At 39.2% G+C, this 25,024-nt stretch overlaps 2 protein-coding genes across 4 annotated transcripts; one reads left to right on the plus strand and one right to left on the minus strand.

Moving 5' to 3' along the window:
• The first annotated feature begins 394 nt into the window (after positions 1–394).
• Positions 395–5,096, plus strand: pigb (phosphatidylinositol glycan anchor biosynthesis, class B). Its single transcript, XM_028014033.1, has 12 exons — positions 395–779; positions 886–1,009; positions 1,350–1,467; positions 1,561–1,665; positions 2,416–2,546; positions 3,175–3,315; positions 3,394–3,445; positions 3,509–3,720; positions 3,797–3,861; positions 3,932–4,151; positions 4,661–4,838; positions 4,913–5,096. The coding sequence occupies exons 1-12, from the start codon at positions 668–670 to the stop codon at positions 5,024–5,026; spliced, it is 1,572 nt and encodes a 523-aa protein (XP_027869834.1). The 5' UTR covers positions 395–667; the 3' UTR covers positions 5,027–5,096.
• On the minus strand, positions 4,992–20,045 carry ccpg1 (cell cycle progression 1). 3 transcript variants are annotated; one of them, XM_028014032.1, is made up of 12 exons: positions 19,916–20,045; positions 19,384–19,464; positions 18,432–18,549; positions 17,599–17,684; positions 17,337–17,526; positions 17,154–17,228; positions 15,613–15,927; positions 15,401–15,516; positions 14,407–14,526; positions 12,548–13,839; positions 12,423–12,474; positions 5,597–5,742 (listed from the first exon to the last, which is right to left on the minus strand). In XM_028014032.1, exons 2-11 carry the CDS (start codon positions 19,441–19,443, stop codon positions 12,444–12,446), a joined length of 2,403 nt encoding a protein of 800 aa, XP_027869833.1. In that variant the 5' UTR covers positions 19,444–19,464; positions 19,916–20,045; the 3' UTR covers positions 5,597–5,742; positions 12,423–12,443. The 3 variants fall into 3 exon arrangements, with proteins under 3 accessions (XP_027869831.1, XP_027869832.1, XP_027869833.1); XM_028014030.1 differs by lacking the exon at positions 12,423–12,474 and having other exon boundaries at positions 4,992–5,742; XM_028014031.1 differs by lacking the exons at positions 12,423–12,474; positions 17,154–17,228 and having other exon boundaries at positions 4,992–5,742.
• Between the last annotated feature and the right edge of the window lie 4,979 nt (positions 20,046–25,024).

A 25,024-nucleotide genomic window follows, 5' to 3' on the forward strand; every position in this document is an offset into this window, starting at 1 on the left:
TAAAATTAGCCACATTAAGTTTTACTAAGATAGAAAACATCTATTAAAAGTTGCATGGTAAAGGTAGCCTTTTCTTTCTTTCTTTCTCTCTTTTGTTCTTTTTTTATAGCAAAAATAAGATTTCGTTTGACATGATTGTTTATATTTGGAGTCCTTGTTTTAATTAATAATTACAGATTTTTATTTGGTTCTAGATTTGGTTCTACATCATAATTTAATAGGTTAAAATGACCTATTAAATTATATTGTGTAATTTCAAGATATATTTATTGTAGATGTATACTAATTGTACTATTTTACTTGAAGGACAAATAGAAACAAAACAATAGTAAGCCAATTTACTTACAATGAAAAAACTAAGCCGACTGGAAAAACAAGAACTTTTACTTTGAAGTTGCGACGCAACCAAAACACCGGAAATAAGAGTGAGTGCGGAAGTGTTGATGACCCTGTGCAATGTCTCCAAACTAGGAAGTTAAAGCAGATTAAAATGGTTTTTGTAGAAGTTAAATAAGCAGGGAAATTTACGGAGTCAACAGCTGCAATCTCGGGTTGTATTAGTTTATTTAAACTTTGCAGTACGGAACTTTCCCTGTGTTAGATTCTTCGGGCTCTCGGCCGAGTCGTGCTCTGACATGTGAGCCATGCCCCCCACCAGCACCTAAGGATGGAGAACCTGCGCTCTCGGCTGAAGCTGGGGAGCAAAGCAAAGGATGTGAAGCTGAGGAAACGGAGGTCCCTGCTTTACTCCAAGGAGGATGGGAGACTTTTAAACCACGGTGCTGTGACTTATTCACCTCCATCTGCCATTGTTCGCTGCTGCTGCTGTTGAGTGCAGTCAGGAAATTCCTGTTCCCACTCAAATGCAGTGATTTATCTCCACAGGTCTACTGAAGGTGGTTGTCTTCACTGTGGTGTTCAGGCTGGTTAACTGTGTCCTGGTTCAGACCAGCTTTGTCCCTGATGAGTACTGGCAGTCCTTGGAGGTGGCCCATCGGATGGTCTTTAAATATCCTTGGTCAATGTCCATAATTATTTAAATAAACATTTTAATAGCATGAATCAGCAGTTCAGAAGACAGGTTTTCAAGTAGGCCCGTCACGATAACAAATTTAGCTGGATGATAAATGATATTGTTGATTTGAGACCATTTTGAAGTAAAATTGGTAATGACATAATAACACATTCTCAAAGATCAATAAACTTTAAAATATAATCACACGTTGTAGCATACAGATGTTTTGCACGAATAGCAGCAGTGGTGTTACTTTTGTTTTTGCATGGGAGAGATAAAAATCAGCATCTTGTTCTCTGGTTTTATTGTGAGATATTTTCTTTTATAATTAAACATATGGGTATCTGACCTGGGAGTGGAAAGCAGGAATCAGAGGATTCACATTTCCATTGTTCTTTGCATTCCTGTACAAAATACTACACCTTCTAAACTACGACACAGTCCATCTCCTGGTGAGTTGCTCTATTTTATTCTCGGAACAACACTTCTTTTTTTTTTTTGACTACATGAATCATGGAGTTCATGTGGTTTTGTTGTGGTTTCAGATTTGGCTGCCTCGAGTAGCTCAAGCTCTCCTGGCTGCGTTCGCTGATGTGAAATTCTACCTGCTCATCCGAACATTGGAAACTGAGGACGTCTCAAGATGGACGGTAGGAAAACCTCGTCGTTGTCATGTTCCTCTCTCCAGGACACATTCCTTTCCGAATACAACAAACATCTGGAACCCGGCAAATGAATTAAAGCGAGAACAGCTTGTTCACTTATAGGTTCTTCTTGGATAACTCTGCAGTTTCACAAGGATCATACAGAGTCTTGAAAAGTCTGGGGTTTGCTTGTAATAGTTTACAGATTTGTTTAAGTGTGGGAAACGGCAAACTGTGGAAAAAGTTCAGAATTTCAGGCTTTCTTCACTTCATGAAGTACAAAATCTAATCATGAATAATAAATGCAGGTGTTTTGACACTAATTTATGTTTAGATGACAAGTTCTATCTATGATTTGCCAAATCATATTTGTTCACAAATCAATAAAGCACTATTTCACAATGTTTTTTTTCACTCTTGAAATTTTAAATTCAGGTTCAATGTGGGTCTTAAACAAAGTCTGGTTAAAAAGACACTGAAGTTTACAAACTGTGTTTTGAATATTGTGCATTCAGCCCTGATCTGGTAAGTCCAAAGGTTCTAGTTTGTGAAATAGAGCTGATCTAAGCTCATCCAGACGCCATAAAAGCAATGGAAAATCTTAAGACGTTTTCAGTAATTTGTTGTTGATCCACTGAATCCACAGTAAATAATCTTAACTCAAGTACAACAACGTTATAACAAGTGGGGGAACAAACATTTAGATTGAATCTGGAGAAATGTGGAGTTTTGAAATGAACCTGTTCTGGTTTCAAGTTCTTTTGCCACCTGTGCTCCTGGTTCTCCTGGTTCTGCTGCACCAGGACTCTGACGAACACCGCTGAGACCACCCTCACCTGTTTGGCTCTGTTTTACTTCCCTCTGCCGGGGTCCAAAACTTACAGCAGGTGAATGCAAGTTAGAACATTTAAGTTCACATTTTGCATGCTATTGTTCTTCGTTTTAGGTCTCTACTGGTGCTAAAAACAGTCAAATGCTTTAAAAAAAACCCCACCAAGCTCTATTTTTTGGGAATAAATTAATGTGTTTTTGTGTCTGGAAAATGAGCCGTTATAAAAGTTAAGTCACATTCAACTGGCTTGTGCTGTTACCTAGCAACCCCAGCCTGCCCAGGGGCGTTACCTAGCAACCCCCTATGGAAGTAGAACAAGTTTAGTCAGCTGGTTTTACCGCTGTGTGGATACTTACATCCAGAGAAGAAGTCTGTATAATGTTAAAAAATGGCTGTGTATTTGCGCATCTGTTTGCAGCCATTTTGACGTAAACGTTGAGTTTTGGGGGCGTGGCCAGCAGAGGGTCATGTGGATTTAAAGTGACAAGAAGCCCTAAAACGTCTCATTCTGAAAGGAGCTAAACGAAGTCAGAACTGAAATCTCATTAACTAAGAATAATTTTGTGCACAAAATGTTATGAAAATGTTTTCTATAGCTCATAGACCTATCCTCATCCATTCAAGGAAGCACGATAGGTCACCTTAAAGTGACTTTATTCCTCACTGGTTTTGTTATTTTCCAGTAAAAAGTACTTGTCTCTGGTGGCCTTGGCTGTGCTTGTGCGCCCGACGGCCCTGATTGTCTGGTTTCCTCTGCTGATGTGCCATTTCTGGCAGGAAGAGAACAAACTGAGACTCATCACTCGTCGCTACATTCCTATAGGGTGTGTGCTCTCAGCCTCATGAACGCGTAGCTGGGTCTCGCCTCCTTTCCTCACTGCTTCATGTTCTCTCATTTCCAGGATTTTGGCGGTTCTGATTTCAGCACTGATCGACTGTCTGTTCTACGAAAAGGTAAAACAGAGCCAGTAGCTTATATGTCTAAGGTCAGATGGTAACAGCTGGTCTCTGTTCCAGTGGACTTTGGTGCAGCTCAACTTCATAAAGTTCAACATCCTGCATGGTGTGGCAGATTTCTACGGCTCCCACCCCTGGCACTGGTACTTCAGCCAGGGCTTCGCCGTCGTCATTGGCCCCCATCTTCCTTTCTTTCTACATGGATGCAGCCTCGCCTTCAGGAAATACAGAATCCTGCTGGCCACAGTTCTGTGGACTATTGTTGTTTACAGGTAATCTGAACTGACAAGTAGAAAATCATGATTGTGAGGTTTGCAGAATTAATTCATTAGTATTTTCTCTCCTCAGTTTCCTTCCTCACAAGGAGTTCAGGTTCATCTACCCTGTACTGCCGTTCTGCATGATCTTCTGTGGTTGGTTCCCACCTTTAATTAAACCCAGAGTGTTGGGATATATTCATAACAGAGGTGTGTTTTATCACAGGAATATCCTTGGCTCATCTCAAAGCGTGGCGGCGACCAGCTGCAGCCCTCCTCCTGGTATCCAACCTGGTTCTGGCTCTGTATACGGGTCTGATACACCAGCGAGGCACTCTGGATGTCATGAGCCACCTTCAGAGGCTTTGTGAGGTCAGCAGCGACTCCGCCCGCCCACAGTCCGATGTCTTCTTCCTCATGCCCTGTCACTCAACGCCCTTCTACAGGTACACACACACCAAAAAACAGTGTTCAGTGCAGTGGACTCTTAATTTTTTTCCAAACTGTTTTTGTATTTTGCACCAAATGTGTCAAACTTTCTTGCAAATTTGGTGATTTGCAAGAATGGCTGTTAAAAACGTCTATGAACTCTACTGCTTTTAATCTTTTTATCCTCGCACTTAAAGCTACAAATCAGACATAAAAAAAGGCTCCAAAGCTCCACAGAGGAACGAAGGTATAATATATAGTAAATACTTTAGCAGGAAATACTTCTTAAATTAGAGTTTTTTTTAGCAGATAGCATTTATTTAATGAAATCCCAGAAAACAGCAAAAAGTGTTTTAGCACAGGGATAAAATAGTTATTTTTCTTTTAGACCTAACAAAAGCATAAAAAAGACATGAGAAAAGCTCCATAAGTTGTGACGAACCACTACAAGGTCTTGCTGCTTAGAAGACTCAGCTGGTCTTTGTTATTTACACATGGCAGCTGACAGTCGTCTGTCTCCTCGTAGCCACGTCCACTGTCCTCTGAAGATGAGGATCCTGGAGTGTCCTCCAGACCTCGGAGAGGACGGCTATGCTGAAGAAGCTGCACAGTTTTACAGCAATCCTCTCCTCTGGCTCCGGAATGCCTTTCCATACAAATCCTCTCTGCCAACACATCTGGTTTTGTTTGACGTTTTGGAAAAGGTAAGGCACTAGCAAAGACTCTTTGTGCAAATGTCTGATGTTTAGATTAAACAGGTGTGGTTTTCTAACTGTAGGAAATTTCCACATTCCTGCAAGTGAATAACTTCACGAGGACAGCAGAGATATTTCACACTCACGTTCCCGAGGGAAGAGTTGGAGGAAGCATCTTTATTTATGAAAGGCACTGAAAGAACCCCCAGCAGAAACACCAAGGAAAATGTAACAATTTTCTACTGCAATAAATATTTTAAACTCCAATGTTTCCGTTTTAAAATCTCATTTCCAACCATAGTGAATTAGTTGTTTTCCAGTCTTATCACAGAGAAGCATTTAAAGCTGAAATAAAACAAGCGGGTCCAGTTAAAACGAGGCTGAGGTGGAATGTTAGAAAACAACGTCTGAACTCTGAAAGCTGATCTTAACCAAAACACTAACTGTCTACAAACTAAACACCTCTAGGATTGAGTTTGACCTGGTATATGATTATAAGTTATGTAAAACTTTCCTTTTACATGGTACTTTGTTTCATTTTTTGTGAAGTATGTATGTTAATTTAGCAGGATTCATAAGGAAAGTGAAACCTTTATATTGTTAAACACAGAACAATATTCAGCAGCTCGACAAGGATTGTGCAAACTTACAAAAAAAATACAAATAGAGAATGTGCGTCAAAAATAAAACTCACAATTTAAGGGAAACCCTTATGAATTATTTTCAGTATTTGGGGTCAAAGGGCATTGGGCCCAGTTCGATTTTGACATCAGCCATGTGCCTGTCTGCATTTCTTCCTGATCGGCTCCACCTGCGACCGCAGTGAGGACGAGATTTGCCCCTCGGTTGCTTCCTCTGCTGGTGCTTCGCCCTCCACTCTTCCTTTGGGTCTTCAGGTCTCTGAAACGGCCCCCTGTGGAGTAGAAACAAAAAACAAATAAATCACCATGAGACACAGTTAAGAGTTTTATAAATTATGCTGCATAGGGGATGCAGAAATTCAGTGGAAAGTAAAACAGGTAAGGTACTCGTATATATATTTTGTCAAAATTACCACAAACTTTAACTTGTTTTGTAGGAATTTTATATGACAAGGCCACACAAAGTACCGTAGTACAAAATTATGAGGTGAAAGGAAATTTCTCATAAATTCAAATCTGAAGAGTGGTGTGCATTTGTATTCAGATCCCGCTCCTCTCTTAACACTCAATAAAATCACCTTCAGCTGCCATCTAAATGAAAAATTACTTAATCTCAGCATAAATGCAGATGTTCTATGAAGGTCTCAGAGTTCTGCTAGAGAACAAACAGCAAAATTAAGACAAAATATCAAAAACATGGCCCTCCATCTAAACCAGACGTGACCAAAGTGAAAACTTCAATTCAAGAATGAACCGAACGTGGCCGTGCTTCATCAAGATAGGAAATGGTTACAAAGTAAACACAAAGTTTTCATAGGAACTCATCTGTTCAGTGACTTTTTACTCAACTTCTCACGAACAAAGCTAATTCATCTAAAACCTGATCATTTGTTTATTTTTCTGTTTATTACTATTTTTATTCAGTTATTTAACTTGCCTTTGAGTTTCTTTTTTTTATTAATTTTGTTCTTTCTTTTGTGCACAATGTCAATAAAATTACTCCTTATTCTTATTCAGCTAAGCAAAGTCAATGGCTTCAACTAACTCACTCACTCTCTGGTTACCTAGCAACAACCTGTTGAGTAACTCACATTGCAGCAGTTTAAATTTTTTCCACCGTGTCTCATAACTGCTTAGAAAATTTAAAAAATCGGACTTCCGGTTTGAACGTCATCGTGATGGCCGCGCTGTGAACGGGCTCCCTAGAGAACCTAAGAAATTGAAATCCCAACCCCACTTAAACGACGAAAACATACCTATAAAGGTGAAAAAGAACTGGGGTGAGCGAAATACTTCAAAACTGATGCTTTGTAACGCCAATAAGCGGACGTTTAAAGTCGAGAAAATATTGCTAGCATTTTAGCTAATGCCAACTGCTATTCATCTCGAACCTCCGGTCTGAAAAATTACCGCTGCACTTTTTGACTTGAACTAAACAAACAACAGTGATACTATGGCTGAATGGGAGACGGTATTGCAGGAATTAAGAGGCTTCCGACAGGAAAATAATGCGCATCTGGGGGAAATAAAAGAAGAAATTCGAAAGATGAACACCAGACTAGATGAGGCTGAGGATCGGATTGAAAAAGCGGAGGAGAGGATTTTAACCACGGAGGACGCCGTCACTGAAATAATAAAGCTACAGATAAAGCTGGAGGATAAACTAATGGACCTAGAAAGCCGTACACGAAGAGAGAACATACGCATTTATGGCGTACCCGAGGCGGCAGAACGGGACTCGGCGTCAATGGGGGACTTTGTGGAGAAGTTGCTCCGTGAGGGCTTGGCGCTGTCCCAAGACGAGCTCGACATACACATTGAACGGGCCCACCGCTCTCTAGGCCCTCCGCCTCCAAGCGACGCTCCCCCGCGATCTATTGTTGTGAAATTCCTCAGTTTTAAAACCAAAGAACTTCTCCTTCGCAAAGCATGGCAGAAAAGAGGATTTACCTGGAACGGCAAGCAAGTGAATTTGGACCATGACTATCCCCCTCTGATTTTGAAAAAACGAAGAGAATACGCAGACGTGCGCAAGATTCTGAAGGAGCAGCAAATCCCCTTTCAGACTCTCTTTCCTGCCCGGCTGAGGGTGAAATATGGAGATGAAACGAAGATCTACAATACAGTGGTGGAAGCTACTGAAGACATGTCCAGTAGAGGCTACGCTGTGCGGGTCGTTAAGTCACCAGAAACGGCCCTGGAGCATCTGAAGCAGCTGACCTGGAGCAGAGTACGCGGCGGACCGGGGAGTGGGCCAGCAAACAAGAGGCGGGACCCCGCAGCCGGCTACAAAGAAAAACTCAGAGCCTTCAAGAGGTCTTCCCCCGCGCACAAGGAAAATTAAGGTTTATTCACTCAGTTACTAACAATCAAGACTTGTATTTGGTTTATGAAGTACAATAAGTAAATAAGGCAGGTTTCTCACGGTGCTCTCTACACTGAGGCCATAGCCACCAAGGGCCCCTTCATTAACCGATGAAGAAGCTGCCTCTGGAGGTGAAGCAGGGTTCTCATCTGAGACCCCCACCTTGGAAGTCAAGAGTTCAGTTTGAGTTCTGTTTGTTCTTAATGTTGACTTTTTTATATGTTTTATGTTCAGTGTTTTTTAGAGTGAGCGGGGAGCCCAATAATCTTTGTGATATAATTAAGAAATATAAGTTAGATGAGTAGCAGGTTGATAAAATTGGTGTCAAACAACATTAATGGCTTACATAGTCCAGTAAAAAGGCAGAAAGTCCTATCTAAATTTAAGAGAGATAAAGCCCAAATTGTTTTATTGCAGGAAACACATCTACCGGATAGCGAGCATGTTAAGTTAAACAAGATGGGTTTTAAACATGTGTTTTTTTCGTCCCACAATTCTGGGAGGCGAAGGGGAGTGGCAATTTTGTTATCTGGAATTCTTAACTATCAACACATATCAGAGTACAAAGATAAAGAAGGTCGCTACATAATGATTACGGGCAGGATTGATGGTATCATGACCACCATCCTGAATATATACATTCCACCGGGCAGTGATTGGTCCCTGTATAGACAGGTTCTCGAAATTGCAACAACGAGGAGTCAGGGAACTTTAATATGCGGGGGTGACTTCAATATTTTATTAAACACCAAATTTGATTCTTCTAGTGGGAAAGGCGATGGACGAAATATTGGTAAGAGGATGGGACACCTCATGGACGATTTAGGATTAGTTGATGTATGGCGAGAACATCACCCAACTAATAGAGAATACACCCACTTCTCTCACCCTCATAACTTATATTCTAGGTTAGATTACATTCTTACGTTCAAGAATGATTTGTTTAAAATTAAAACCTGTGAAATCGGTCCATGTACAATCTCTGACCATAATCCAGTTTACGCTGATATTTGTCTGAATGGGAAAAAGAGATCTACATTATGGAGGATGAACACAAATATTTTAAACTACCCAAACATTAAAGAGAAGTTAAAAAAAGAAATAGAAAATTATTTAGCTCAAAATGATAATGAGGAGGTGTCACCAGGAATATTATGGGATGCAATGAAGGCAGTGATTAGAGGGAAAATAATTAGTATATCCACCCACCTAAAAAAGGAAAACATACAAAAACGTAAATACCTGGAAGATAAATTGTTAAAACTGCAACACGAACACTCTGTGACTATGAACGACAGCATTAAATCGGATATAGCAAAATTTAAAAAAGAATTAGACGACTTAAGCATGGTTGAAGTACAGAGAAAAATAATTTTTAACAAACAGCAGTACTGTGATGTAGGCGGGAAATCATTAAAACTTCTTTCATATAAACTCAGAAAGCAGCAAGCAGAGAGGACTATACACAAAATAAGAAATCCTTTAGATGGCCAATTAGAAACCGAAGAGGAGAAAATTCAACAATGTTTTCAGAACTATTACAGAAAACTTTACTCCCAAACCCATGTAGATAATAATCAAGATGTTAATACTTTTCTGTCTAATTTGGAGTTACCAACAGTGACGGAGGAACAAAATAAATTGTTAGTATCCACAATAACCAGAGAAGAAATTCACTCGGCAATTAAAAGATTAAAAGGGGGTAAAATGGCAGGATCAGATGGATTTGGCCCAGAATGGTATAAAATAATGCAGGACCATTTGACTCCCATCTTGCAGAAAACATTTAATTGGGTAATGAAGGGAAAAATTGTACCCCCATCATGGAAAGAAGCAATAATCTCTATAATTAAGAAAGAAGGAAAAGACAACCTAAATTGTAGTAACTACCGCCCAATCAGTGTATTAAATATTGATTATAAGTTGTTCACTTCCATCATCTCTAAGAGACTTGAAACTATCCTACCAGGACTAATACATAATGATCAAACAGGCTTTATTAAACATCGACAAACTCAAGATAACATTAGGAAAGTTTTACATATTATGAACCAGGTTCACAGACAAAAAATAGAGACTTTAGTGTTAAGTTTAGACGCCGAAAAGGCATTTGATTCTGTGAGGTGGTCCTTTTTATACCAGGTTCTTGAGAGATTTGGATTTGATAAATCTATAATAGATACTATATCTGGGTTGTATGATAAACCAACAGCCAAAATTAAAATTAATGGAGACCTTACTGAATCACTCATACTCGAGCGAGGGACTCGACAGGGCTGCTGTTTGTCGCCACTCCTCTTCGCCTTGTTTATAGAACCATTGAGCCAGTGGATCAGACAAAGACGGGATATAATTGGAATAAGGACCATAGGAGGGGAGCAAAAATTGGCATTATTTGCTGATGACTTGTTGCTTGTTATATCTCATCCTACTCAGGCTCTCCCCAAGTTAATGAAAATCTTATCAGATTTCGGTCTATACTCAGGATACAAGGTTAATGTGAACAAAACACAGGTTCTAGCGGTGAATTATGACCCACCAGCTGAAATTAAAAATTGCTATAAATGGAAATGGGAGGCAGATAGTATTAGGTACCTGGGGGTGGTGATCCATCGTGACCCTAATGAAATGTTTGAAGCCAATTATGCCCCCTTGAACATAGCCATAAAGTCAGATATCCAAAGATGGAACGCCATACCTTTTTTAGACCTACACTCCAGGATTGAGTCAGTTAAATTAAACATTCTCCCCCGATTTTTGTATTTATTTCAATCCCTACCAGTTCCCGTACCGTCAAAACAATTTGTAGAATGGGATAAGATGCTGTCCAAATACATTTGGAAAGGGAAAAAAGCCAGAGTCAAATACAAAACTCTACAATTAAAAAAGGAAAAAGGGGGTTGTGGGCTTCCATGTTTACGAGAATATTTTTGTGCAGCTCAGTTGAGACCTTTGATATGTTTGTGCTGTCCGGATTACACTGCAGGATGGAAAAATGTGGAAGGGGAAACGGTCAAAACAATGCCGATTAAAGCCATAATAGCTGACACAAAATTACAGAGTAAAATTAATTTGGCAGATGAACCAATATCACAAGTAATGATATCTGCATGGAACGAAGCAATTAGAATCTGTGATTTAGAAAATGCCTCTAAACTCTTAAGATGGTGCGCTTATGATTCGGATTTCCCCCCAAATCAACAGGACGATAGATTCAAGAAGTGGATTTCAAAAGGCCTAACTAATTACTATTCCTTTGTCCATAAAGGGACGTTCCAATGTTTTGAGACCCTGAAAAGAAAACATGATTTATGTGCAGATGACTTTTTTAGATTTTTACAGGTCAGAAATTATTTTAATAAAGAGCTAAAAGTACATTTACATAATTTGAGATTTGTGGAAACGTTTATATTACTAACTAAATCAAAACCAGGTAAAACAATTTCCAGGTTATATGACGCCATCCTGCGGTGTAAGAAGGACAGCACTGTTTATATTAAAATGAAGTGGGAAAAAGAAGCCAGCCTGACAATTTCAGAAGAAGATTGGGGCCACATCTGTAAGATTCCATGGACAACAACAAGATCGAAGGTTTGGCGTGAATTCTGCTGGAAAAATATTATAAGATTTTTTATAACCCCAAAGCAGAAACGATACCAGGGAAGGGGTTTTACCTGCTGGAGATGTGGAAGGGATGACGCCAATCATTTCCATATTTTCTGGGACTGCCAAACCATTCAGCAATATTGGTCTCAAATCCATAACCATTTACAGAACATCTTCACGGCTAATTTTCCTTTAACTTTTGAATGCATATTTTTATGTAACATACCGGTTGACAAACTGAACTACAACGATCAAAAACTTCTGTTCATTTTACTGGCCGGGAGCAAAAAGGCCCTCACAAGAAAATGGCTTAAACGGGAACCTCCAACAACTGATGACTGGATAAATGTAGTGAAAGAGATCTATATACTGGAGAGACTATCTTTTTCCATTAATGTGCGGAGAGATGCTTTCTACAAGATATGGTCAAAGTGGACAGAATATGTTAAACCTGTTGTGTCTGATTTTTCGTAAACCTTGCTGTCATTCAGATTTATGCTCTAATTTGACATGTCAATTATTGGTCGGTACTCGGGTCGCCCCGCCGCTCCCATTTAAGTTTTTTTTTTTTTTTTTTTTTTTCCTTTTTTCTTTCTCTCTCTCTTATCTAAACTTAGAAAATAGAGAAAGCATGTAACAATGTGAATGTAATCGGCGCAATTATATAATTGTATTGTAATGTGCCTTCTCAATAAAAATGTTAATATAAAAAAAAAAAGAAAATTTAAAAAATCAACTGCGAGGAGTGAAAACTGGATCAAACAGGAAAGATCACCTCACCAGTTTGGCAGTATTTTAGGTATTTAAAACAAAAATAATTTATCGATTATTATTAATACAAACTGATATGAAACTCTTATACCATCACACATTTTTCGGCCACATCCTCCTGCCCTAATTAGATGGAGGCAGAAGACATAACTGTCTTGTGCTGCATCGTGTTTAATGTTTTCTTCCCTGGAATCAGATTTTATTCCTTACATTATTTTAAGTTAGAGTCTCTCAATGCAGGAATTCCTCAGAGGTTGCATGCCTGTAAAACAAACCGGTCTTAGCTTTGTGCACAGCAACATTTGGGAGGATATTTCAGTCTGCAGGGGACCTACCGCGGACCGTAGCTCCTGGCGTAGCCTTCTCCGAAGAAGTGCCTGTAGATGTAGTCGTCGAGGTCTCCGAACACGTCGCCGTCCAGGCTGTGGTATTCATGCATGTCGCTCAGGTAGCTCTCCACTCTGCCTACGAAGTCTGTGAAGAGCATGCGGTCGTGGATGAAGAGTCCGTTTTGAAAGAAGCCGTTGATGAACGTCCTGAGTTCGTTCCAGTGGTAGAAGTGGTCGACCTCCTGCTGCAGGTAGCTCTGCAGCAGGAGGTCGAACTCTTCGGCTCTGATTGGCTCTGTGGCTTTGTTGAAGAGGTTCATGGACTCCAGGTAGGCGCAGTCGAAGACGCCGGTGCATCCCTTCATGTTGCTCTTGTGGCTACTCTCATCCTCGTCCTGGAGGACCTTCCCGGCTGATTTCCGTGTGTTGTGGTGGTTCTGGAAGGAGTCGGGTGTGCGTCTGGGTTCCTTCGCTCTGTGCTGCCAGCACTCCTCTGTGTTTGCTCTGTCACATTTCTTGCTGTAAAATCCCTGGGCTTTGTTGATGAACGTCGAGGCCGAATCTTTAAAGTGTCTGAAAGTTGATTTGACGGAGTCAGAGAACTTCCTCAGGTTTTCCTTCACGGCCTCCTTGGCTTTCTTAATCTGCTCCTTATGGTGGTGGACAAACTCCTTGGTGGAGTTTTTCACAGCATCGAACGTCTCCTTCATTTTCCTGGCCACTCCTTGTTTAGCTCTCCTCACTGTGGATTCTCGGTCTCCTTTGACCTTTTCCTCCTTGGTTTCCACGTACAGCCTTTCCCACAGGTCGGAGCGCTGCTGCTCGTAGCTCAGCCTCTTCTCCAGATCCAGCAGACGTTTCTCCAAATCTCCTGCTTCTGAACCACTCTGCCTGTCAGAATCAGAGACGTGACTCCTCAGAGCGGTCAGCTCGCTCCTCAGTTCCTCCGTGACCTTCCTCTCTCTTTCCAGCTTCTTCCTCAGCATGTGAGCTTCAGCCGTCATGTCTTCCCTCTGAAGGTGGAAGTTTCTGATGGTCTGCTGCTCCTCCTCCAGCTGCTCTTTCAGCCTCTGGTTTTCAGACAGCAGAGAATCGGCTCCTGCTCCCCTCGCCTCCAGATCTCTGATTTGGGAGCGCAGGTTTCTCAACTCGTCCTGCAGGACGGACAGAGACTTTTCCTCGCGTGCCATGGAGCTTCTCAGCTGGATGTTTTCATCTGAGAGACTCTGCTGCAGAGACACGATTTCAATCCTCTCCTCGGTCTGTTTCAGCATCTGCTCCAGGTTATCTCTCTGAGCCTTGATGAGAAAAGACACATATTTACAGCTTGTCTAATACTTAACATCTAACTTTTTTTTTTTTTTTTTTTTACATATTTGTGAAACTGTCTTTATGTTCTGACGAGATAATCTGTGGGAAAAAAACTGCTTTCTCTGACTTCTCCTAGTGCTAACTAAGAACAACCAATCAGAGACAGGAGGCGGGTCTTAGCGCTATCAATCACTCTGCTCTCTGCTGTGCTACAGCTAGCACAGCCTGTCATGAATGCTCAGGCTAGTTAGCATAGCTTCCAATGACAGAGGACAAACTGTTTTCCTGTAACAAAGAGTTGTTTCTCCATCATTAGCACATTTAGCAATCAACACATGAGGATGATTGACAACGATCAGACACGCCTCCCGGCTCTGATTGACTGGTTTTGGTTGGAAACGGTGGAGGAGATCGATTTTTTCACAGATTATCTGTCTCATATTATACTGTTGCAACATGGTGACATTTTTAACAAATATGTCTAAAAAACATTTTTTTAATAAAAGTTAATTAAAGTGTGGGTTACATGTCTGAACAGGAAAAACTGGATTTACCTGGATGTGAACTTGTTTTGCTTTGAGCTCCTGGTTTTCTTCCTTTGCTTTTTTAATCACTCCCGAGAGCAAATTAATAACCTGCTGCTCATCGAGGTCATCTGGCCCAAAGTCGCTCCTCTGGGTGAAATAAAAGGTTTTTTTCAGTTCATACAATCAAAGCAGTATATTTAAATGATCCTGTTTTTAATTTTGACTTTATGCTTCCCACTGCTTACAGGACCTCTATCAACAATAAATTTGTGTCAAATCTGAAAAAAGTAATTCCAGTGTGAAGGCGACAGCACCACAGTGCTCCAAGTTGTTTCCATGATGTTTTTAAAGGGAATTTCTTATTCAAAATTCATATTTTGCACGTTTTCTTACTTCCATTTGGGTTTCAACTGCTTCTAAAATAGCCCACACGCTGTTTTTTGGTAATAAGTTTAAATTCTTTTGGTGTCTGGAAAACAAGGTGTTTCAAAAACCTCCCAAATATTAAGTCACAATTGGCAGACACTGCGCTGTTACCTAGCAACCCCAGCTGAGCCTCAGCCCCGTTACCTAGCAACTCAAATGGAACTTGATCATGTTTGGTTTTACTGCTGTACTACGGCTTCTGGAAAAGACACGTGTGACGTTTGTATAATGTTCAAATAAAAATTACTGAAAAAACCCAATAAGTGACAAATTTAGCGACTTTTTTCTGTTTGTTGGAAGGTTTTAGTGAGATGGTTTTATACTGTGTGGTGAAAAGCTGCACCATTTTAAAGAATGGGAAAATTCAATTGCTCAAGGATTGTACCAAAGGTGGCCAGCACTGACATGGTTTTTGGCAAAAATAATAAAGAACTCAACAAATTTACAAGAAAATATCCAAATTTGTACAGAAACATAAAGCTAGAACCCTAAATGATGTACCCAGACATTTTATCAGCATGAAAAAGTTGATTTAAGGCGTTAGTTACACTCTAAACTTCCTGTTCCCTCAGCGGTGAGGTGTGTATTAACTAACCTGCTTTGTTAAATGCTCATCTCTGATACGTTGCTCAAGTAGACCCCTCACATCCGGGTGTTCAATCCCTCTGGTTTTCTCCACAGTTTTTTGTCTTTCCTGAATCTGGACCGTGCCTGGAGGAGAGATTGGTAAAACGGATCATTTTCACATCACAACAGAGGTCTGTAACTGCAGGCCTGCACATGTTGACGTATGAAATCTGGCGTTACCATAGAAGTGTCCAAAGCCCATGCTGACGGCGATGATGAGGGCAAGCAGGATGCATCTGTTGAAGACGTTCCCGCCTCGGCTTTGCTCTCTGTCCTCGTTAGCAGCGTTTGGTCTCCCCTCCGCCCAACCAGGTTGCTGCTCTTCTTCACTGGACCACGACTCTGGCAGCACCTCCTCGTCCTCCTCTGGATCAGTCACGACGCTCGTGGTATTTTTCCTAACCCTTCGTCTTCGTATGACCGGAGTGGAGCTTCGTCCGACCTCGTCGTCGCTGCTGCTTGAGTTTGTCACCAGTGGTTGCTGCGCTGGGAAAGCTGCATTTCACATCAGATTATGACAAAGAAGAAAAGACACCAACGCACTATGACCCCAAGATTTGGGGTTATAAACTTCAGATTTAAAAAAATCTGAAGTTTTTTTTAAATCACACAGGCTTCAGAGAAATAAAAAACCTCTGAGAAGTTCACATTTAACCTGTTATTGCATAATATCGGCTATCAATATTTTCTAAAATACCCTAATTTTGTGGGATAATGTAAAGCCACTCCAGGCTTTTAAAAGGTAAAATTATCCATGTAGCATAAAGTCATGATGCGTTAGCAGAAAAACACCAAAGTGTAGTTACATGTAGTAGTTACATGTCAGTAAAAATTAGAAAAAGTTCAGAGTATCAATTAGGGGTAAGCATTTATTGTAATGTTTGTTATTGATTGTGACAATTTCTTGATTATAAAAATTTTTGATTTATTGGTGTCTCAATACATTTCAATTGAGGATGCTAAAAAAAAACTTAAATCATTGGAAATTAAATTTTTTACTATTTTCTCCACTGTTTGTTCCACAGGAGCATCAATAAATATCAGTAAATTTTTAAATATGTTAAAATGTAGTTACTGTGAGCAGCTGTTTGTGGCGCTATGAACGTTCACAGTCATATAGTTGAATATTAAATAGTTTTCCATCATCATTTTTGTCGTTATTATAATAATATCACAAAATATCAAGATAAAACTCTAAGTTCATATCGCCCACCCCTAGTATGAATACTTCTGCAAGGCACTGCAAGTTAGGTTTTAACTACCATGCTTGATGGGTGTATAAAACCCACAAATAAATATTTTGAATTTGTGATTCCAGTGGTTCAGATTATTTTTGGTGAATAAAAGAAAGAAACCTCAAAATCATAAATGTTTCTGTCTATCACTACACAACAAAGATGGAAGATCAATCAATCGTCTCTTCTAATATCAGCAGGAAAGTGAATAAAGATAAAAGATAATACGAGGAGATCACTTTAGGGAAAATATATAATCATAATAAAGTTTATTGGATTTTCTAGTCTGTCTGCAGGGTTAAAAATTATAATGATACAAAATGTCACACTCATGCCTAAAATGTGCTCATGCAATCAAACACTAAAACTACCAGCCCACATTTTTCAGGCTTTTGAAAGGCACCCAGTGTTAGTTTGGTATGCTGCTAAACAAGGTTAGCATCACGTTACATTCATTTTGATTTAAATCAAGAAACGAGCCACTACCAGGGAGGCGACTCCTCAGGCGGTGACTCAAGTTCACCAGAGTTTGTTGAAGTTTCCAGCGACTCAACAACAAACCTGCTCCAGAAGAGGAACATTTGGTATTTGAATCGTTGCTGTCGACTGTTGAGGAGGGATTTAAATTATTTTGCTGAAGAAAACAACGAGGTGTGCAGTGAGTCTTACCCGTTTCTGCAGCAGTGAAGGTGTAATGACTGCTGCTGGAGGTACCGAGGTAATTCTCCTCAGTGCTGCCTGCCTCTTCCAGTTCCTCCTCCTCTGCATGCTCGTCCTCCTTCAGGTCCCTCAGAGTCACAATGTCAGAGTGATCACTGGAGGAGAAGACTTGCTCTCTGACTGCAGAACCGTCTCTAGCCTGCAGACGGTCATAAAACTGTAATTCTGGATTATTCTGATATTTTCTGTGTATAAATTCAGCTCCTCTCACCTCAGGACAGCACAGTGTCTCATCTACAGCCTGTTCTCCCAGTGTGACATCTAGAGAATCCGCAGCTTTTTCTTCAACACATAGAGCTGGTAAAAATGTAAAAAGAAAAAAGTTCAGTATGATTAGAACAAGCCTTGGATAATAAAATCTGAATCAGCTTTATTAGCCAAGCTTGTGCACAGCAATTGTGCGAAGAAACTTTGTCAATTAAACAAAAATGTATTTAACATTTTTATATAACAAGTTATATCTAAGCATACAATGCTTAGATATAACTTCACAACTAACTAAACTTAAATACAAGATAAATGCAGATGTACATTTTATATACATAAAAAAAAACACAAATAAAGCTAAAAAAGAAACTAATCTATTTTGTTTAAAAGTAAAAAAGGGAGGCAAAAGTTAAGGTTACCTCAGACAAATCATTTTACAAGGTAAATTCTCATGATTTAATAGTTCAATTGAATGGTTCATAACATATTAAAAATTCATGTTTTCTCAGAATTTAAATTTAGCAAAGAAGATGCAAAATAAAATGTTTTTGTGCAATGTTTATGTTCTATATAAATTGGTAATTAGTAAAATATTCATTTTAAAGACAATCCACCAAGTAATCGTAAATAAAAAGGACACCATTGCTCTGATATCGCCTGCTGATGTCTCACTACCACTCTGCAGGCTGGGGATTGACATGAAAACACAGCAAATTTACTGCCTCAACAGTTTCTCTCACTCTGCTAAAAGTATTTCTGCTTATAATTATTTATGACCTTTAAAATCAGCACTGCAAGCAGGGCTATCTAAAGGACAGCATTTAGCCAGATATTTACCAGCAGATACAGAGACCTGTGACTCCAGCAGCTGTGGTTCTTCCAAAGTGCGGCGCTCCACCAGCTCAGTTCCATATTCGCCCGCAGCCTCCGATCCCAGTGTCTCTATATCCGAGCCCTACAAAAGCACATCAGAAATACTGAAAAACTGGAAATGATGAAGGAATAGCATAGTTCATGCTTTATATGTACAGTTATAATAATGCCTCATCCATTCCTGAACCAATTTAAACTGTAAATATAGAAAAGAAAAAAAAGAGACAAGAACCAGGAAATTTTAAACTCGATTATCCCCAACAGGTGGGGATAAACATTGAATTCTTTTATAAATCTTTAAAACTGTCTTTGTTGATCAGTATCCGTGTTTCCTTCAGACTGTGAGATAACAGTAGAGAGCAAGACTTTGAGCAAAAAATAGGAAGGCTAAGCAGAGGACAGCAAAGTTGCCCTGCTTTCTCTTTTTTAACATTTCTCTCCTGGAACATGACAACTTCTGAAATGTTAGGAATCTTTGGGAAATTTCATATTTAAACTAAGAATCTATACAAAGTAATACACAAGGGGTTTGTCCTTTTCTAAAGCTAACTAAGCTAATTGTGCTAATTTCAAATATAAGACACTAAAACCAGTTTAAAATGTTAACTCCATAATTATGTTGACTTGTTTTAAAATATTAGTAAAACCCTGTTTTACAGTGAATGTTTTCAAACACACATACACACCCTGTGGTAGCACACAATTATTAATGAAAACTCATAGCAGGTAGGTTAAAACAAAATATTTGTAGTATATAAAAAACACACACACATATGTGTGTGTGTGTGTTTTTCTTAAAGTGAGATCAGAGCAGTCTTAGTTACATCATCCACAAGAATCTGATTTGTGCCTCTCTAATTGTGACTGAACAACCATATGATGCATGTTATTAAATACTATTTTTATAACAGCTTACCTCATTACTGATAATGGTCCAGCCACAGGAGGACTCAGTGTCACTTGATGTTTCTGACATGTTTGTCAGCAACAACCAAGGCTGTAACGAACAAATAAAGAGTAAGCTTTCCGTTAAGGATGCTACTCGGAATAGAAAACATTAATAAGCATTTTACTTTAGCCTCTAAATAAATTACAACCACACGGGTGAAACAGCGGCCTCATGCGGCGCTGCGATGTATTACATCTACAAGACTATGCGAAGCCACGCAGCCAGACAACAAAAACAACCATAAAAAGCTCAGATATCCGCAGCTAACGCTGGAGCTAGTAACTACAGAACCCATTACTGCTGCCTCTTAACACCAAATAACAACATACAGCTGATTAATTTCGACTGGTTAAGTCGCTTAACGTATTTATTATTAGCGTCACCCCCCAAAACACAAACACAACATGCAATTACTGCGATGTAGACAACGCCCATTGCTTTTTAAATGTGATTCATCCTCGCCAGATGCATGTAAAGAAAGAAAAACTGCTTGATTTACCTGTGTTTTGTGCGCAGCGACTACACAGCTGTTTGTAAGCTGCTCCACAGTTGCAATATTGCCAAAACCCGAGTTATCCGGTAACGGCTCGCTGCAGAGTCGACATTTTGGGGAAATGTAGTTTTTGAGTCGAATTACTGAAGAGGTACATAGTGGTTCTTGAAACCTACAGAACTACTTTTCCCTTGAGGCCGCGCGGCTCAACGAGGACGCTGCAAGCGAATTTTGCTGCTGCGGAAAAAACATAAACAAGGAAGCGTGACGAAAAAGGCTGTTGACGTTGTTTAATATGAGCTCTAGACAGAAAAACAACACCTTTCCTGAGCTTCAGAGACCAAGTTATAATTATTCTACAGTTTAAGATACGCCCCAAAACACAAACAACTTAAACCACACGAATAGCTACCTAATTAGGGTATTTTAGCACCTGAATGTGCTAAATTAGTACATTTTATATTTCTCTATGCAGAATAATTACAGGCATATAGATAGTTTTTCATTGAAATTACCCTAAAATAAAGACTCGTCAAGCTTACATCCAGTAGTGATCTGTCAAACTAAATGTAGGCCCACTGTGAAAATAGAAGCTGGGTAATGATGTATGGATTTTTCAAAGCCAAAACCAAGTAAAAAAGCTGATTCTTGATCACATCCCAACAAGAATTGAGCTGCATTTATAATCCTAATGATGAATAACTTCTCACAAAGCTGCAAAATCTAAACTTTACATAACTGAGTATAGTCTTCTAATCTATAGGTAACATCACTGGTTGATGAAAGACATCTGTAGTGGCGATTGATTGTCAAACCAAACATCCAATAAAAGTTCCATCAGCCACTATAAGGCACTGGGGTCAAGATTCTTCACGCAGGCAAAAGAAGTTTAATGTCCAAACTTGTTGACTGTCTTGGTTGCTTTTATTTTCCTTTTCAGCAAACAATTACAACGTTCAAACTTTCCTTTGTTCTCCTGTCTACTTCTCTTGCTCTGGTAAAAACCAGAGGCCCCAAACCCAAATGCCTGCTGGTCCTTTACCAGTCCTCTACATTTATAGAAAGTGGACTGACCTACCTTACTTCCTGTCTGACTCAGACAGAATAAATAAGAAAAAATAATAAAACAAAAGATAAATAGAATCAACAATTATTAACCTGCAAATTAACTCTGTAAATAATACAAAAAATAGAAATTAAAGAATAAACTAACAAAATTCAAATGGGTAAAGAAATAAAGAATAAATAGCTCCAACAACATCATATTTGAAACAAGAAGCAATAGTTCAAGATCTTTATTTCAAGATATTTATTTATTTATTTATGTATTGGAATATTAAACTTGAAAACAACTTCGCTGCGGTACTTTTAAAGGCACAAACTTGCACTAACGGAGCACTAATGAAGTAGCCCGCTTTGGTTTGTTTTGGAGCAATATGGGGGCATGGTGAACTCTTTATGACCTAAAAAAAATAATGTTTAATATCTCATAAGGAAAAGCTGCACAAACAACAGTTTTAATGGCACAAACCTGCACAAATGGAACAGTAATGAAGTAGCTCACTTTGGTTTGTTTTGGAGCAATAAGGAGGAATGGTGAACTCTGGTAAACTCTGGATGACCTAAAAAGTATTTTTTAATATCTCAGAAACCAAAGCTGCATAAATACGGTGGCCCTGAGGTGCAAACCACTTCAACAAAATCAAAAACACAACAACATTAGGGTCACCGTACACAAACGACAGTTTTAACGGCACAAACCTGCACAAACGTAGCACAAACCACTCAGACTATTTGCTGGGTTTTTTGACGTGGGTGGGTGTCAGCTTCACTCAGCTAGTGGGAAGGGCTCACGTGGGAAGTCTGGCTCTCTTTAGAGAACCGGCTCATTTGGCTCAGATCAATAAAAAAAAGAGTCGACTCTTTCTGCTCCAAAGGGGCTCTTCAGATTTTTTAAAATATTTTTTTTATTTATACTAAAATTAAATCCAAGCTGAACATTTAAGTAAGATCTGTTGACTGATATTTGCAAAAAAATAATCAAAGATAAAGAAAAATGTATTTTACAAAACTTTAAGCTGATATAATTTAAAGATGGATAAAAAAGACACCGATATATGAACAGTGAAGAGTTTTAAATTAATGGCACACTTAAATAATTATTACATAAGCTAGTTATTGTAATTTGACACTCTTCACTCTCCATAAGAGTTGGGTCATACTGGAGCAGCAGTTTGGTGTTAAGCTCTGAAAATATAAAAACAAATATATAGATCTCTCTCTCTCTCTCTCTATATATATATATATCACTCAACTAGTGGGAAGGGGAATATATATATATATATATATATATATATATATATATATATATATAGATATATAGATAGATAGATAGATAGATAGATAGATAGAGAGAGAGAGAGAGAGAGAGAAAGAAAGAAAATATATTGTAAACTTAAAAGAAATCTACAGTCCTACATTATAAAAAATACATATAAAACTTTGCTATTTCTTTAAATTATTCTAAATATACATTAGGAATAGCTTATGAATAAAACCTATAGTGCTATTAACATGAATTTTATTAGAGGTTTAGATCTGCACTGTTTCTTTACAGTTGGGCAGGTTTTACAGGTTTAGTTTTACCCTGTTTGGACTGAAAAATGTCAAATCTGACAACAGTGGCTAATGGCGCCATTTTTGTTATTAATGAGCGTGACGCGCATGCGCCATGCTGGATAGAAATATGACGCAGCTTCTAGGTGGAGCGTTTTTTTTAAAAAGATGCGGCTAGCACCTGGCTGCACGAGACACGGAACTAACGGTCTGATATTCATGAATTTTGGGACGACCTGGATTAAAAATGATATTTTCTGATCTCCCAAGAAGCGGAATCCGAGCGGACGCCCAGACTTATGACTGAAACTTTTGTGGATGCGATTGAAATCGTGTCAGTGTTTATCGAGGCCTAGTTTGGGGCCTTGTACTTGACCTACGAGCAGGCCGCAGTGATGCCAAGTAGGCCGCGGGAGAGCCACGTTTGAAATCGCTGCGTTGGTTATTCGGTAAGTTATTTTTCCCAGTTTTTTGTCTTTTTCCATCGATGACGTTAGTGAGGGCATTTTTTGTGTCTAAACAGAGCAGCACACAAGGAGAGACCCGACCATGGCCTCTCAGCGGCAGTTTGGTTGCTGGCGTCCCTGAAACATCTGAGGTGATATAATGGCGTCTGGAGCTAGCAGTTGATCGATTCTGGATATACTACAATCAAGCTGAGGATTCCCTTCAATCAAGCTGAGGATTCCCTTCAATCAAGCTGAGGATCGCTTCCGTCAAGCTGAGGATTCCCTACAAGGTGCCTGGCGGATCCGCCCGACCCATCAAAGGTTGGTTAAGTCAAAGAACTGTTCCAATGGCGGGTCCAGAAGACATCTCAGGGTAGGAGCTGTTGCGGGTTTTGCTACGCTGCTAATGTTGAAGGCCAACGCTAGGCCTCTTGGTGTGCTGGTTTGGTTTGATTCTCTGCTGAGAGTCAATGAGCTGAGAAGGATTCTGCTGCTGTAAATCCTTCGGTCTTTGGCTTTTTAGTGTTTGAAGCAGTTGTTGTGGTCTTGTGACCTTTTTAGGTTTAGGTGCAACTAGAATCTGATGTCTACAATCTGCAGTTCCTGGCTTAAAGTCAGTTGTGATGTGAAAGAGAGAAGGCTGCCAAGAACTTGGCAAATACAGTTTAGAGACTGTAAGAAGTGATTCAGCTTAGGCTTTGTATATATCACTATAATAAACCTTGACAACATACCTACTTATTAGTACTAATATAATGTGTCTATATTGACATTAGTATAGCTCCATTAGGATAATATTTATCTTTCCAATGAATATCAAATATGTTTTTGGGTGAAGGTGAGGTCTTTATATTTTAACATACATACTTTTATATTTTTTTGTACCTATTTAATATTTAGCTCCATACTTTAATAATTCAAAAACTCAAACAAATTTAATTTACGTTCAATTCAAATGCGAAAACCGATTCGTTTTTGCGCCGAAACAACGCGTGTCCTCGTGCAATTTCGTCATTTGACTTCATTTCGTCTGGACGAGGATGGACAACGGAGAGATCTCCTGGAGCTGCAGGCCGGAGGTCCCAGAGGTAATGTTCACACTGTAATCCACCATCTCTTATTTACAGGTTTTCAGCTGAGCTCCATGTTTTCCATCTGGAGAGGACCGACTGGGACCTGTCCTTCAGTGTTTAAGTTTGTTTTAACCCATTTTTTCTCCTAGACTAAGCAACTGGAGGACCTTTTGTTACAAATAACTTTTTTTTCTCATAGATGAAGCCACCAAAGTAGCTTCTACTATAACTAACACTCTTTTCTCCTATAGAAATACTCCTGGAGCAGCTCTTTTTCTTTTCCTGTCTCTCTCTTTATTCTGTACTCCTGGAGCAGCTCTTTTTCTTTTTCTGTCTCTCTCTTTATTCTGTACTCCTGGAGCAGCTCTTTTTCTGTCTCTCTCTTTATTCTGTCTTTTCAAATCCCTCGGGGGTAGTGACAGATGGCCTTTCATACCTTTCATACAGAGCCAACTTCTGGTTCTGCTGGAGGGTTCTTCCTGTTAAAGGGAAGTTTATCCTCTCCACTGTCATTACATGCATCTTAAATATGAGGCATTGATTTAGCTTACTTAACTGTTAACCAATTAAAATAATTGGTGCCGTCTTAGCCTCATTTTGAAAAGTCTTCCTGTTAAAGGGAAGTCTTAACTTTTAACAATTTAAATAATTAACCAATTTAAATAATTGGTGTATTATCAACCTTATTTTGGAAAGTCTTCCTGTTAAAGGGAAGCATTTCTTTTTGAAAATCTTCCTGTTAAAGGGCAGTTTTTCCATTCTTACCACGTAGATCCTCAGTAGGAGGCATTGCTTATGCTTAAGCTTATTTATAATGAATTTATGTAATTGGTGTAGTGTTCATTTTGCTGGAAGTCTTCCTGTTAAAGGGAAGGTTTTATTTTTGGAAAATCTTCCTGTTAAAGGGAATTATTTCTTTTTGAAAATCTTCCTGTTAAAGGGAAGTTTTTCCTCTCCACTGTCACCAGATGGGGTCC

The sequence above is a fragment of the Xiphophorus couchianus genome, chromosome 4, assembly GCF_001444195.1.
Source record: "Xiphophorus couchianus chromosome 4, X_couchianus-1.0, whole genome shotgun sequence".
Lineage (NCBI taxonomy): Eukaryota > Metazoa > Chordata > Actinopteri > Cyprinodontiformes > Poeciliidae > Xiphophorus > Xiphophorus couchianus.